This window comes from Clupea harengus, chromosome 6 (assembly GCF_900700415.2).
Source record: "Clupea harengus chromosome 6, Ch_v2.0.2, whole genome shotgun sequence".
Taxonomy (NCBI): Eukaryota; Metazoa; Chordata; class Actinopteri; order Clupeiformes; family Clupeidae; genus Clupea; species Clupea harengus.
The window spans coordinates 30597000-30613670 of NC_045157.1; the positions used below are offsets into that span (position 1 = coordinate 30597000).

The window sequence follows — 16671 nt, forward strand, 5'->3', positions numbered from 1 at the left end:
GGAGACGTGCTCGGAATGCAGCCTGAGGTGGTATTTATCACTTACTGCCATTTATAAACAATCGGAGCTCTTTCCAAAACCAAGTAGAGGAATGATCTGGTCTGCTGCTGGAAGACCCTTGGCCCAGAGACCCCAAGGACAGTTCAGGTGTTATGAAGGAGGTCGATATATATTGTTATCATCATAGACACAAGTATAGAAGTAAACTAACTTTGCAGAAGATTTTCTTGCAGTTTCCAAATCATGTGTAGTGACTCTAAAAGCCTTTCAAACTCTAGAACCCTTGGCAGTCAGTGTTCAGTGCTAATTTTGGTTGTACGATTATATTACTTCTTAGCAATTTGTGGGCATATGGAAAAAAAAGCCATTTTGATTGGGCACCTTTTTAGGGTTGGTAAACAATCAAGTGTGATTGTTGAATTCAATAAATCGTATCTAAAGCTGATTATGCTGGTGTAACACGAGATGAAAGCGGCCATCTAAAAACTAGGTCAAAACACAGTGAACTAAACTTGTCCGTGTCGGCAGACTGGCCTTAGTTTACCACACTGTCCCACACAGAAACTGGAGCTGCTATTCTGAATTGTATAATAATAACAGTTTCGAGAATGAGGAGTACAAGACAAATTCTAATGTTTCTGATGTAGGTCTGAAAAAATGTTCTCCAACCACAGGGAATGCCTTTCAAACTAAAACAACATGTCACCACAATTGTATTGTGTTCAAATCTCTGCACCTTGCTCAATAAGCAGCATGAATTCTCATCTCATCTCACCCTCCCTTTCCTCACCTAGAATCGGTGTATGACCTACTCCCCAAAGAGCTGCAGCTGCCACCCACCATTGAGCCGAACCTCGTGGCCATGAGTCAGAAAAGTGGCGGAGAGGCGGGTCCTCCTCCCTCGACGGCGTTTGCTTCAGGTAGGCTGTCTCTTCTGCCTCTCTCCGCCGCCCTGTGTCTCTACTGCCTTTCTAGCACCATGGTAACAGTGAGCAGTGCTGCGAATGGTTTCATCCGGTGTCATCTTGATGGCCACGCTTCTTTAGGCTACCTGCAAGACATATGTATGCCACACAGGTCTAGGGCAGCATGCACTTGGCACGGAGGAACCTAGACCTATGCGCAGGCAGGGTGCATCTTGGGTTGACAGGGATTTTATGTAACAAAAGAAGGGATTTAGAATTGCAAAAAGCACAAACACACACACACACACACACACACACACACACACACACACACACACACACACACACACACACACACACACACACACACACACACACACACACACACACACACACACACACACACACACACACACACACACACCCTTTCCAGGCCTGAGGTGGCCTGTGCCTGTGCTGAAGACTGGAGTTATGAGGTCTAACTTCCCTCTCTCCCTCTTGGGCCTTCTGTGGCCCTCAACACCAAGTGAGCCACACCATCTAATCCAACTTTTTTTTTTTCGAAAGAAAGCCATTTTCACATTTGTGTGTTGGCTATGCATGTTCATTTATAGTTGGTGTTTATTGACTCTCTGTTTTCCCAAGAGAGACATGTGAAAATACTGATCAGGTCAAATCAGCCTTGGTGGCTTGACCTCTTTTAGGTCTAGCTTTGTTTATGTGGGGTGGAAAGGATGTAGGAATTAGCCAGCTATAGTTAGCGGACCTTACCTTACTGAAGTCTGAACAAGGTGGCTTAATGGATTAAGAGTGAATGCACTGTCTGGTTGGACATGCAGTCAACAAGTACAGATGTCATCTCCACTTTCATCTGCATACACTCAAAAAGTGAATACATGACTGTAGACTTGTGTCCTCGTCAGGACAGAGACAGTAGCTAACAGGGTAAAAAAAAACATAGCTTTTTTTTTTTTTGCAAATTGTGTTCATTGAATCTAATTGAATTGATTTCTATTATATTTAAGTAAGTATGAAGCTCAATGGATGTCACTGTAGACATTTGAAAAGCTTGAAAGTCCTACTGTCTCGTCCCTGCTGGGGACACTGTGCATTGCAGTTGGAGTCTAAGGAAAACCACATCCATTTGTCCATGTGAAATGCTTTCTGGAGAGGACACATCCTAGCTCCATGGGAACGGCAGGAAGATAAAGTCCCTTTAGCTGGGCTGCTTAAGTGCTCATAAATGTGGCAGCACAGTCTGTTTGGGGTTAACTAAACAAACTTCAATCCAACTCCAAAATGAGACAAAGCAAACCCTCTCAATCCAACAAGGGAAGCTAGAGCAACTTCCCCCGCATCAAATTTCAATTGGCTATCATATGTTCCCAAATGTCTCACTAAACATCATATTTTTTTTTCCAGACTAATATCAATAGTGTCTGGGTACAAAACCATCTCGGTACTGCTCACAATAATCATTGTTTGTCATCAAAATCGGTTGAAGTGATAACAAAAATAAGGAAGGGTGGACTTCTTCACTTCTTGTTCATGTGTTTTTGCTGTTTTTCAACCAATTAAGTCATTTTTTGTTTACAGCTAAATTGAGCCCTTGGTTTTGAAAAAAAAAAATGCAAGATGGTGGGGAAAAATTAGGCTACTTTAAATCTTTGTTAGTTCTTCTTGATAGGCCGAGGAGGACTGGAAAGGCAAAATGAAGATTCCTCCGATACCAACCTTTCAGTTCAAAAATTTGTACTTGAACTTTCCAAATGCTATTGACTTTAGTGTCTTTTACTCTGCCCCTTTATCAAAGCGCCCAGGTTTAGGGTGAGTTTGAATAAACCAGGAGTCTGTTGCCTTTGGACATCAGTACCTAACTACAGCAAATGCATCCCTGTGACGAGGCAGGACTTGCTGGCTGTAGCTGAAGGAAGGTGAAGTATTTTTAAGCTTAAATGAATTTTAATTCGGGACTGTAGGTTTCACTGCAAATTGGCCTTACATCTTCTGGCTGTTTTCTCTTCTTTTTAATTTAATATCCTATTTCAATATATATATATATATATTCCAAATGACTCAAATCCTTGAATCAAGGGCTTGTTTTAATAAGTGAGCCATGTGGTGTGACAGATATACAGCGGCTGTTAATGTTCTCTGTTCACTAAAGAGGGCAACAGATTCCAGATCAGGTTTTGGGAAGGGGATGGGAGGGGAGAGCTGTGGATTTGTGGGAAAGTGAAGGGGCATCTTCCCCTCCTTTCTCCTGTTTATTCTTTTTTTGGTCCCTCTCTCTGGAGTCCTACCTGTGAAGTTAGCCTGTCGCTCGGGCTGCTCATCACTCACTCACACACTTGTTGTTGTTATTCCAGTCTTGCACTCGCCCTCTTGTTCTCCTAAGCACCCCTTCCCATAGTGCCCTAAACAGCCTACTGGTGTGTCAGGCGGAGCCCTTACATGAAGCTGCTGCCACAGTCACTGCCTCAGCGCTATGCCATGCTATCTATGCTAAACAACAACAACAACAACAAAAAGAGAAAAGAGAAAAGAGAGAGAGAGACACACACAGTGCACTTGGCATACACGTCGACCATTTCTACTTCTTGCCTGCTACTGAAAACTGCTATTCATAGCTTTTGCCTGCCATGCCAGTCACTGCTGGAGTCCCTGTGTTGAACTGTAGCTTGACTTGACCCTTGACCTCCCCCCCCCTTCAAGCCCTCTCCACCTCACGCCCCTGCCACTAACCCTCAGCCTTCAGCGCTTGCACTCTCTTTTTCTCCTCCCTGCCTGTCTTTGGGAAATGGCTAAAGTCAATAGTGCTACAGGGAAGACTTTGGGGGTGACTTCATGTAAAATGTTTAAATGGCTCCTAATTTATACCCCGTACGGTGTTTTATTTTAATTGCTTTGACCTTTTAAAAAGCTCCCTTTTTTGTTAAACTGTTGTTTTTGATGCCAGTGTTTGTTATTTATTTCTCTTGTCTGAATTGAGAATGAATTATTGATGTTGTATGACGTCAACTTTCTTCCTTGCCTTTCAGTTCATCCAGAGTGTTTTCAAAAATAGAGGGGGGTGGGGTGTGGTAATAAGGAGTCTTTTAGCAGAACGGTCCTGACAGAGGACATCCTCATTAATGTGTTGCATTTATAATGAAGGATTATGACGTCTCTGCTCGGAAACCTGACCACGTTTTCCTTTGGCAAGATATCTGAGTTCAGAGAAAGCCAAGAGCATGCGTGGCAGACATGACTATCTTCAAAACCAGTGCTTGCAGATGACCTGCTTTTCTTCTCAGAGTTTGGTATTAGGGACTAGGTACCAAATAACTCAGCATTCAAAGATCAGCGTCAAAGCACTTCCTAGAAAATGTGCTTAGACTGTTTGGTATGTTTTTATTTGACTGCAAGAATGTGTGAATGGACATAATGTTGTACTTTTTTTTGTTTGGCATCTGTAGATGTTTTAATTTCTATTAATAAACCTAACTTGCATTTTAGCTGGGCTCCGCAGGCATCCGTCCGGGTGGGTTGTGTGACAGTGTGACAGTAATGAAGACATTCAGTCCCAGGGGCACTTAACCCATCAAATCTCAACCAAGGGGGCCACCTGGGTCGCTCTGTCTTACTGACTTATTACCATTTTTTTTTTTTTTTTACATTTTGCAAAATTGTGTCTGAATGCACTTTCCGTGTTGTTTTTTTTTCTCCAAGTGACATAAATTCTGTTGTAGTTTGGAACACAGTGTTGTTGTCAAGGGCAAGAGTGCAGCATTTGCTGCTAATGGGATCACATAGGTGGAGGCAAGGGCTTGTGGGTAATATGTATCTTGGGAAATGTACTGACAACTCTTTGATCAAGACTTTCATCTTCCAAAGTAGAACATGAAGTAGAATAATTAAGCTTGATTCTGATCACTTGATGTCTGTGTCAGTTAGAGGCTGATTGATTTTCTCTGGGCTTGATTCTGTTTGTCACCTTTGTGAGATCCATTTGGTGTTTCCGTCTCCTTGATACAGTGAAAGATCATATGACCAACTACTACTAAAAACCTCTCAGAGATGTGGATGTCTTCAAAGCCCTGGGGGAATTGGCCTGGTGTTTTGCAGCTACTTTCAGCATGATGAGATATTTTAAGCTAACCAAAACCTTGTAAAAAAAAATTTAAAAAAAGTGCACCAATAACCATGCAGGGCTATTAAATACTATCAAATATTGTACATATAGTAAGTAAATATATGCAGGAAGTACATTTAATTTAGTAGTTTGTTAAAACCACGTGTTTGTTTGGATTCTCCCATGACAACAAACTGAGTAGATAAACACAAAATAATCTGTCTTTTGTTTAGCCTGGTCTAGTTTGAATATTGAATACCAATGCATTTCATTATTTGGGCTCTTAGTACAAATAGATTGCTCATGTTTCTGATTTGAGAAGCTCTCAAATTTCAGCTGTGGAAGTCGATAAAAACAGTCGATGTGTTCCTCTGTGCCACGCCACGCCTCCTCCCCTCTGCTCAGTTGAGCAAGAGATCTGTCAGCATTAGCAGCCACAGCACCACATGTCTCAGGGGCATCAAATACACAACACATTTACACTGCCTTGATGTCGTCTGTTTAAAAATACATTCCTAACACGTCGGTCATTGGTGGGCTGGACCAAAGGCTTCAGATGACAGACTGCTGAATCTCAAAATACTCGTTTAATTATACATGAATTATTTATATATGTTTATTAACATATTTACAAAATGAATGTCCCTGATCTGTAGTATGGTTTAGCTAGAATTGGTTATTTCAAATAAATACAAAATGAACGCAGATACCAATGGCACTACTTCTACGAGACTTAACCCACTATACCCTCCTTGAATCCTCATTCCCTTAAGTCTGGATTCTGGGCTCTGTAGTTGAAAGTGCTTTTATTATACAATTGCTTTCTTTTTAGAATGACCTGTTGATGAAATGTTCAATGAAGAATGGGATGAAAACTAATTCAGAATGCAGGAGCTCACGGGGAAGGGAAGGAGACTGTATATAATGATCATCTTAAAGTAGCTGCAAATCCGTCAGCATGGTTCCAATCAGTTGGTCTTCATGATTTTTATGCTGCACTTTTTTTTGCATGGTTTAACATTATCTAGAATACTTCTCCTTAAAATAATCATTTAAAAAAAAACATACTTATGAAACACTTTTTATACATTCATTCATTCATTTAATGTCAACTAATGCTTGATTTTCCTCAGTCCAGAGCCATATTTATTGCACTTAAAAACCTTTTGATTTATTTAGTTGAATATTGATTATTGGTCTCTGCAGTGTGTGAAAATGGAACCAGACTGTGCTGGTCATACTGACAAAAGGGCGAAAGGGGAACAAGCACATTTATTCTCAGCCTTTGACACCAAATCCAGTGTCATGAAATTTTAGACTTTATAAACCTTATTTTAAAGAGCTTTGTCCACCATTATTGGGTGGGGAACCGACACTGCTCTTTTCGAGAGACATTGAGTTGATATTTCACAGCCCTCAATGAATTCACTGTGCCTTTAAGATGCATGTGTGTGTGTCAGAGTGTGTGTGTGCGAGTTTCTCATTGTTATGCCCGAATGTTTGAGGGAATATTATGTTAATCAGTTTATAAGCGGACTTTGTTCATTTTGTTTTATAACTATTCTAATCTCTTATGTTTTGCTTTTTGTGTATTACATTGATTTGGCTCTGGCATTATTCTAATTGGCCAAATTTGGATTGCTTGCTTGTGAGGGAGCCTTTTGTGTCAACGGTTTCATTCATCTTAAAGGTACAGGGTCTCTGTGGTTGATGGGCTTTCAGATGTCCTCCTAGATCATAGGTGAAGTGGAGGTGTGGATACAAGCAAAGAGCTGCACTGTTTGAAAGCATTCTACATCCGCTCCTCTGGTCATTGGTGGTCAAATGTGTGTTGTCGCTTTCTTGTGTAGCTTTGCATCTTTTTTTGTTACTGTCTTGTGTCTGAAGTCTGTGATTTTATATTTCAAGACAACCGACCAATCATACTTAAGTTTTGGTCGTGACCGAAAATGATGTCTTGCAGGAAACATTTTACATATGACTTTTTCAGATATGTTGAAACTGACAAAAATGGTACACTAATATTAGGCAGTGCAGTGTTCAGTTCAGATGAGTAACCAAGCAGGTTTGGTTGACCGTCCTGGCCCTCTGCAAATTCGGCAGTTATCCCAATTTTTAGGGGCAAATGACTTGAATGGTGCCTTCAATCAGATATCATTTTTGTAAATCCTCACAGATTTTCAGTGGGGTGTAGATTTCTGTTATACCTGGACATTTAAAACAGTTCAGCACTTTCACTTGCAACTAGCCTGTTCCTCTTTGCTCTTCAGCAAATCGCTATAAGGCATAACAAAATCTCCATAAGGCCGAACCAAATCTCCCTGTGTTGGGAAGTTGTTCAAGTTTTGAGGGCATCATGTTTCTGGTGAACTTTGACATGATCTGTTTAACCAGATAGCTCTTATTTGGTTGCACATGACATTCTCCCTGAATGTTTTTTGGCGTGTTCTGGGGGGGGGGGGGGGGGGGGGGGGGTCGGGGGTCGGGGGTCGGGGGTCGGGAGCTCTCCTGCAAAATTATGTTTACAGGAAGACTTTTTCAGATATGTTGAAACTGACAAAAATTGTACACTAATATTAGGCAGTACAGTGTTCAGTGGGGGGAATCGGGAGTTCTCCTGCACTTCTACCCTTCTAACCTGTTACTCTAATTTGATCTGAATATGAACTTGAATCTGTTTGGCAGTTGACTGAATATCCTGAAAACCAGTTTACCAGCCAGCCACTCAAATTTTATTCCAGTCACTTTTATAAACTTTTCATGACATATGTATTTAATTCTTAAATATGATAGTTATGTAGCCTGTGTAACACATCACGGCCATTCAGGTAGAGACCACAAGCCCTTGCTTTGTTCTGCTGGATCGTTAGGTCTCCCATCTGTCTGTTTGCTTTGCTGCCAGAGCGTCTGCACAAGCTGTGGCATTACATTCTTACGGATTACTCAGTTGGGCTAACGGCATTTTGTTGATTGTTCACCGACACCGTCAACTGAAAAGTTCAACAAACTAAAACCAAAGCTGGTGTTAGCTGCCACTGGCAAGACTAGGCAGCTAAGGGTCCACCTGATAACTTTGCTGAACTCTTTGTGGCCATGATGAAAGATCACAAATGCCTTGATTTTATGGATTCATAAAAACCCACTATATACTGTTTCAAAGAAACGCACCATGTACTGTTTCAAAGACACAGCAGTATTACAATGAATCATTACTGACATATTGTTGCAACAAGACATTAGTCCCACATATTTGAACATTTGGAATGGGATTACTAGACTGGCATAGTGAAAGAGGAGGTAGGAATATTTACTTGGGTGATTCCTCAACCGGAATTGGTGTTTTCCCAGTGAATACCAAACATCTAACTCCTGACCTCCAGCAGGCAGTCTATAAGATTTAAATAAAGTCACAATTTGGACAGATTAACTAACAGAAATGTCTGAAAAGTTTCGTACTTTTCAAAATCACCAATGCCAGGTCTCTCTCTCTAGACCTGCAGACATTCCTTTTACTGAGCATTCCTTTTACTGGTGAATTGCAGTTAAACATTTCTTGGGATTGACTCAATGTGGTGAGAGCAGCGCCAGTGTGGCTGGTAGAATGTTTAAGTGGTTGTGTTCTAGGCCCTGCTGTCTGACATGGCCCAGGTTTCATGTCTTGTCATGTCTTTATTGCCCAAACCTTCATGCAAAATGTGCTCATAAGTCAGATAAGTGTGTCTATGTGCCCTTGTCTGTGTTGGACTACACTTCACCAGCACTCAATAAAAGTACAATGGAAATGTTGCCCATATGCACTAGAGTATGAGGATGAACATTTCGTTTCCCTTGTAAAACTCACTTTATGGTGCAATTCCTGTCAAGGTGTGGAGGGTACATGCCCTTCCTACAACTTGCAGACTGTGACCATATTGGATCCACAGCGCAGAATGAATGTCAAAGAAATGAATGTACACTGTAACTAGACATTTGATTACTTCCTGCTTAATCGGTCTGCCTGATAATCAGCCATTGAATATCAGATAAAAAAAAAAACAAACAGATGCACGTAGTGCACAGCCTAAATCATCCTTCAATAGTTAGTGATATGCTGCTCATATGCTCGATTTCCTTTGTGTTGTTGTTAGTCAAAAATAACTATTTATAATCTAAATGTAACCTGTAGTTGTCCGTCACGCAGTGTTTCCCCTACCGTTATACTAGGGGGGCGCCCCGCCCCCCCCAACGGCACCCCCCGCCCCCCCTGAAAGGTCAAGTTAATTTTGTTCAATTTTATTTTCTATAAAGCGCCAGATCACAACGGAAGTAATTTAAGGTTACCTTTCCTATAGAACAGGTCTATAGCTTGTTCTTTTATTAAACAAAATAAATAGCCTTATGTTATTTATCTTATTTACACGACGGCATGTAATTTCTGTCTCTACATGGTCGCGCGTTTACAATTCTCTGCTCTCTGTATCGCGCATGGCGGAGTTCCGCCGCGATGCGCACAAACACACACACACACACACACACACAGACACGTGCGCGCACACCGAGGTGAGCACGCTCCCACCAGCAGACAGAATTGGGCTTAAGAATCAGTGCACATCTACGGACACTTTTAAGCTTTAAAAAACTAATATCCAGGCGTTTATGAATCCGGCAGAGATCTTTTCCTAGGTAGGGTCGACAATGAGGCCCAATGAGAATGGCTACAACAGACGTGGAAACAGAACGTACGTACAGAATGTCCGCACCGAAAATTCAGAAATAGATCTGGCTTCCATTTTTTATCATTTTCCGCGAGTTGTGCGTGGCCCTTTTTACACAGAGTCTGGTAATAAATCTATGAAATGTAACGAAAATTATTTATTTTGCTGTGAATAATGAAGGAAGCAATAAATCCGATTATTTGCCAAACCCTCAAGAGCTGTTGCCATGGAGATTTACTTTCTGTTTGAAGACAAGGTAGCAGCTAGTGTTGAAGAATGGATAACTTGAAATTGGACGACTTTAAATTAATATATGAAATTGAACATCAACACCTATACGGATAAAATAAATAAACAAGGATAGCTAAACAGATTGATAAGCAATGAGAACGGCAGAAACACAGGCAGGACGTCAGATGACGAGACGGATCATAGTGACACAGGCTGTTTGTTTTTTTCGTCATATGAAGGCTGAGACATTCATAACATTTTATTCAGTCTTACTGGTCCTTTTGTAATGCCAACATGTGCACTTCGTTGTGGATAAGTAAAGCCTATTTTGCTACATTTTTGTAGTCCTGGTAATCTTTTGTTTGGCATATTGGTGAGGTTATTAAGAGGACCATTTCTCAATCGTTTTGTTCTTGATGAATTAATGTTTGTTTATTAATCAATTATTTTTCAACACATAACTCAATTATAATTACAAAGAGGACAATTCACAACTTTTTATCGCAACTTTCACTTGTTTCGTCAATTTGATTGCAACAAAAACCTACAAATAAAAACTTTCATTGCAACTTTTTGGAAAAGCTCCTGCGAAATCAGGAATTTTAGGCCGCAAATATTTCAAAAAATGTTCTTCCAGAAGCCCAGAAAGATACACCACTGCAGCGACAAAAGCTGCACACTTTGTGGATAATTGTCATAAAAAGACATGTTCCGATGTTTAGTTGTTATATTGACTGCTGTCATTAATAGGAACACATGAACACCATGATTCCTTTAAGCGTTTGTGTCGGTGGCCACGCCACGCCACGCCGCGCACCCCCCCCCCCCCCCCCCCCCCCCCCCCAAAAGGTGTAAACTTAGGGGAAACACTGCGTCACGCATCATCCCGTTTCTGTCCTGCCTGCCTGATAACTCTGTGTGCCTTACATTACAAATCTCGTGGTGATAGGAGTGCTTTCAAAATGTAGCCTTTGCTTGGGTGTTCACATCATACCGCAGACACATTTACACTGCGGGAACAAAGTGGAGATAGGATGGTTGAGCGTGGTTCCATTTTCACACAAAAAAAAAAAATCATCTGAATACTTATTACTTACTTATTTTTATGGTGGTCAGCTTTTATTGCTCATTCGTTGTCTCGTTTTTATTCCAGGAAGTTCCCTCTGAAGCAGGGAGTGTCTGCATATAAAATGGTCTGCAGGTCTCTGCTTCATAGGTCAGAAGCTGGTTTATTCTGTTCTTGTGGCTACGCTCAGTCCCAACCACCAAATTGTTTGAACCACTATGAGAAAAGCACCAATTGGCTTGCATCATCTTACACATGACAGTGATAAAGGTTCTTAGAATACCATTCACTTAAGAGTGAAATAAATTGACATTTTTGGTGTAAATATACATATAATGCTTTTACACACTGCCTGGAAATTGATTTAATATCAATTAAAAAAACTTTAAAAAACAAATAAAAAAACATATACAATGGCTGACAAACATTTGTTATGCTTATTTTAACAAATATGCATTCAACCATTTATTTTTCTTTATGCCTGTTAAATTAACATTTCATGAATGAAACCAATTCTACTACTTAAGCTTTTTTTCCCCAAGTTGCACACATCACACTTAGCCACACACTCACACTCACACCATGATGCAGTAAAATAAGAAAAAAAAAGTTACAACAAAAAAAAAAAGATGAAATTATAATTGGGAACAAATTTTTGTTTAAAAAAAGAAAGAAAAAAGAAAGAAAAAAAGCAGTCGTGCTCAAATTTCGCTGCTTGAATGGGACTGCTAGCCAGCGTGTATGTCGAAGCCTTTATTTACTGTCTAATTGTACACACTGCAGATGCCTCGTCCGCCTCCGCCTCCGCTCCTCTGACCATGGGAAGTCCCTGCAGTGCTTTTCCCAACTCTTCCAGCTCCAAGGCGCACTCCTCTACCTCGGCCACAGAGCGGCCACCCGCACCCAGCACCTGCACTCCAGGAGAAGTAAGTAGTCGGGGGCTATCTGAGCTGTTGGATGCAGAGGGCAAAGTGTGTGGAAGCAGCACCAGCACCAGCACCAGGGCCATGGGGAAGAAAGGAGGAGGAAGCGGAGGACTGGCTGCCCAGCAGGCCCAGCCACATCACCAGATGACTCCATCCAAGCGCCCCGTCTTGAACATCTCCCCCCCACCGGAGGACCTCTTCGACGACAGCCGCATGTCCTGCCAGGACGAGCTGTCACTGGACTCAGAGCAGAGCAACAGCATCTGGACAGAGAACTCCGTCTCCAACTTCAGCCTCATGAGCTCCAGCTCCTACAATGACAACACTGAGGTGCCCCGCAAGGCCCGCAAGCGCACGCCGCGCCAGAGGCCCGGACCAAAGCCCATCCCCGCACAGGAGAGCAGCATGGACATGTTTGATGCCGACAGTGCCAAAGCGCCCCACTTTGTGCTCTCCCAGCTGGGCTCAGACAGCAAGGCCTGCTCCAAAGGAAGGTAAGAGTCGCAGCTCCTCTGTTTAATCAGATGAACCTGAACCTGAACCTGCTGTTGCTTCAGCTAGTCTGGATCTACACTCATCCCTTGTAGGCTCTGTAACGTGCTCCTCTGACCATTTTCAGTCAAACAGCTCTGTCCAGAGTATCTCTGGACTTGGTAGAACTAGGCTACAAAGAAGGATTTTTTCTGGGGGGGGGGGGGGGGGGTGTCATACTGCTGAAACCTACTGGCAATGACTCTACCCAACTGTATACTGCAGCAGTGTAAAGGTTCTAAACTTGTTCATGTTTTTGGGTTGTTGAGTGACTATTGAGTCAGCTTTCAGATGCACAACTTCTTCATGCACCAAGTGCCCAGTGAAAAGCAGCCAACATGTTTCAACAGGAAACCTGACACTGTAACCTAAGACTTCCTTCTTGTTTATAAATTAACACCGAGATCTAAGGCAGGATGGGGCAAGCTGTCACATTTGAATCTGTGAATATTGAGTTATAATATCACTTTACCAAATCTGTTTGGAAACCCCAAGGCTGAATGAGAATAGGAGTATTATGAACATATCTTGATATATATATTAGAATAGTAGTAGTAGTATGCCTGAGCAGGACAATTGACTCCTTTAAATATGTTTGCCCTTCTGAATACAGCCCAGCCATATTTGTTAAATTGCAGCTGATGGACCGGATCCATCTCACTGGCTGAGTTAATGTCTCCTAGTAAGTACCGGTGGTGGGAGGGGGTGCCTGGGGGCCCCGTCTGGCTGGAACTCTCTTAATGGATGAGTTCCAAATCCTGCCAAGACCTTCTCCACTTGGAGGAAGTGTGGTGCCAGGAGTGAGCCCCATCCTTCCCTTCCTTAGATAAACCAACACAAGCTCCACATAGTTCTGATGAGTCACACATCTCTTCCCTTCCTTAGATAAACCAACACAAGCTCCAATTAGTTCTGATGAGTCACACATCTCTCCCCTAGTGCCAGGCCTCTGTCTCCCAGCACTCCTTGCTTTGGGGCAGATTTTCAACCAAGGACTATATCTCCCTGCCACTTCAGCATGTAATCAGTTGTCTGATCCTCTGAATTCCTGTCATATTTTAAGAGGTGATAGAGCTGTTGATTATGAAAGCAGTACACGGGACTCCAAGTGAAACCGCCATGCACTGTTTTTTTTTTTTCTCTCCTGTGCCCAGCTCACCCAAGTGGGAATTCTGGGCATTTTAGCTGCTTTCCAACAGTGAGAGGGAGTGAGTGTGCGTGCAGCGAGAGGACCGTTTCAGTCAATTACTTCAACAGTTTGTTTCATGTATTCTACAGCAATAATGGAGAGAATGTGATCAGTAGAATTGTCCCTTTCAGTTCCGCCGACGGCGCTCAGGGGTGTGGTGTTAAAGGAGGGACGCTCTGTGGCCAGTTCCCCCAGAAGAGTGAAGGCAAGGAGCTGAAGATGGTGGTGCAGCCCGAGACCCAGCACCGAGCCCGCTACCTCACTGAAGGCAGCCGAGGTTCTGTTAAGGACCGCACACAACAGGGTTTCCCCACTGTCAAGGTGAGTTACTATACACACACACATATGAATCCATCCAAATAAAACACACACACACACACACACAAACCTACATACACACACACACACACACACACACACAAACCTACATACACACATGTACGTAGGTATACTGTTAAATGTCTGTTTGCAAAAGCTGCCACTAAATCTGCCTTTGGCATTGCACAACTGGTTGGTCTCGCTGAGTAAACCGTGAGAGATGGCTCTGGGCCCAGTTCAGACTTGTTTTAAAACGTGGTGCAACTGATCTCCCACTGCTGCCTTTTTTCCACATTTTAAAAAGGTCCCATTTCGTATTTGAGATCTCTCACCATGATAAAATAGGAGAAGAAATCCTATTGTTTTTGCTATCAACATCTATGATGGTTATCATAAAACCGTACTGCATGCCTGGCTCACATTGCAGACGGGCCTGATACTTCTTGTGACATAGAAAAACCTTTCCTCTTTTTGCCTGAAAACAAACCACTTTAAAGGAAGTTTCGGTGTGAAAACACAATGAATGGGGAAAGGTATTTGTAACAAATACAATTTCAACAGCATTACCACATTTTACCATAATAGCAATCCACCAGATGATTCCAGAAGGTGACGGACTAAGGGCGTAACTGTGTTTAAGGAACCCTCCTTTAGCGCTCTCCCATAGCCCATAGAACAGAATACAGCATTTACATTTACATTTACATTTAGTCATTTAGCAGACGCTTTTGTCCAAAGCGACGTACAAGGGAGAGAACAGTCAAGCTAAGAGCAATAAAAAACATGGTGTAACAATAAATACTACTTTACATAAGAATTAGAAAAAACGACCTAGAAAGGAAAAAGAAGTGCAGAAATGTAACTGCTGAAGTGCAAGTTAAGCGCTAGTCAAGGTGCCAGCAGCAGATCCACATACACATGTAATCATTCCATCTTACTCTTGTTTCCTCTCAGCTGGAAGGTGTAAATGAGCCGGTGGTCCTGCAGGTGTTTGTGGGTAATGATGTGGGGAGAGTCAAGCCCCATGGGTTTTACCAGTCTTGTCGGGTGACTGGGCGCAACACCACAGCCTGCCGGGAGGTTGACATTGAGGGCACCACCGTCATTGAAGTATCCCTTGAGCCAAGCAACAACATGACCTTGGCGTATGTCACAATAATGTATATTTTCATTTCATACAGTAGGTAGGAGATTAAAGTGGCAGACATTTTGTTTTGAGTATTTTGATCAAGGCAATATGGTCAGCATGCTTCACACAAGAACATAACGTAGGAATAATCAGGTAATATTAAACTCTGTGTGTACAGTATATCCTCAGGTGTACAGTGATAAACACGTGCGCTTTACAGACAGATAGGGCTGCCCTACAGTAGATTGGAAGACACAGGTAGAACAGAAAGGCATCAAAAACATAAATAGAAGATATCAAATATATACCGTACCTTGATGGAAAGCATAAGTGAGCACTGACAAATGTATGATTTAAAAGCCGTAAAACTTAAAAGGATGTACTTAGAAGCTCAAACACAGAATCAACAATGTGTGTAGTGTCTTAAGTATTGTACTAACTTAACAATGATTAAAGCACAGCACTTTAGGGGTTCTTCTTCTTGGCCCTGCACTCACAGACTGCTATCTTTACAGGGTGGACTGTGTGGGGATCCTGAAGCTGCGCAACGCGGACGTGGAGGCTCGCATCGGGGTGGCCGGGTCCAAGAAGAAGAGCACCCGGGCCCGGCTGGTGTTCCGGGTGAACATCCCGAGGGCGGACGGCTCCGTGCTCACGTTACAGACGCCCTCCTCTCCCATTCTGTGCAGTGAGTGACCCTGGGTTATTCATAGCTTTCACCTACCACCAGCGATCTTCTAGGAACCCAGCTGGCTCGCCTGTCACCACATAGGAGAGGGGGATTAAGGGAGAGGGATAACGCTCATTTATATCATGAGGGTTAGAGAGTGGGAGGGGAAGCGACAAGGAATTAGATTTTTTCTCTCCGTGTCCGCTTTTGGATTTTCAAAATGGCACTTAGGTTGTCACTGTAATTTTGAAGGCTTCCACTTTGTGTGATAAGTATGAAGGCAATTCTGCATAGCAGTCATACATTATTTTCTTTTTATCTTTCAGTTGTCTTTATCTTTGCGCTAGTGAGAGGGAATCCGTGAAGTTTAGGGTACAGTGTGTGCCTGGTGTCTTGGGCCTCACAGGGTGTGGCCACTGCACTCCACAGTAAACACAGGAAAGGCGCTGATGTGCTGAAGAAAGCCTGTCTTTCTTTCTTTCTTTCTTTCTTTCTTGTGGTTTGTCTCCGAGGTCCGTGTTTGAAACAGGAGAGACTGAAGGAGGGATACTGAAGAGAAAGGCTTTGTTTACATGAATTGGTAGTGCAATCTGAGTAGGGGCACCTGTGGTCAGAATGCCCCCCCCCCCCCCGAAAGTTGTGCAGCCAATGAAAGCCTGTGGTCCCTTTTAAATCAGCCTCTCTGTTACTGAGACGTGAGAAAATGTAGTTCTTCTAGAGCACCTCTTTGACTTGCCACAATCAAAACAATAATATTCATAATTCTTGCAGTGAATAGGAGAGAAGCTTCCAGAAGCATACCCTTTGCTGATTTAGTAATTTTTTAAAGACCCTGGTTGAAATCCCAGACACAAAACAAGCACTTATTCCTGTGTGTTTTCCTTGTAGCAGACGTCTC

The 16671-nt window shown here is 42.5% G+C and overlaps 1 protein-coding gene across 2 annotated transcripts in view; it reads left to right on the top strand.

Annotated features, from left to right (window-relative positions):
• Positions 1-16671, top strand: part of nfat5b (nuclear factor of activated T cells 5b) — a 48910-nt gene that overhangs the window by 23526 nt on the left and 8713 nt on the right. For both annotated transcript variants that reach the window (XM_031569730.1, XM_042708107.1), the window contains exons 2-6: positions 795-920; positions 11794-12430; positions 13788-13977; positions 14929-15119; positions 15619-15791. In XM_031569730.1, coding sequence (XP_031425590.1) covers positions 795-920; positions 11794-12430; positions 13788-13977; positions 14929-15119; positions 15619-15791 — 1317 coding nt within the window. The remainder of the gene's footprint in view (positions 1-794; positions 921-11793; positions 12431-13787; positions 13978-14928; positions 15120-15618; positions 15792-16671) is intronic.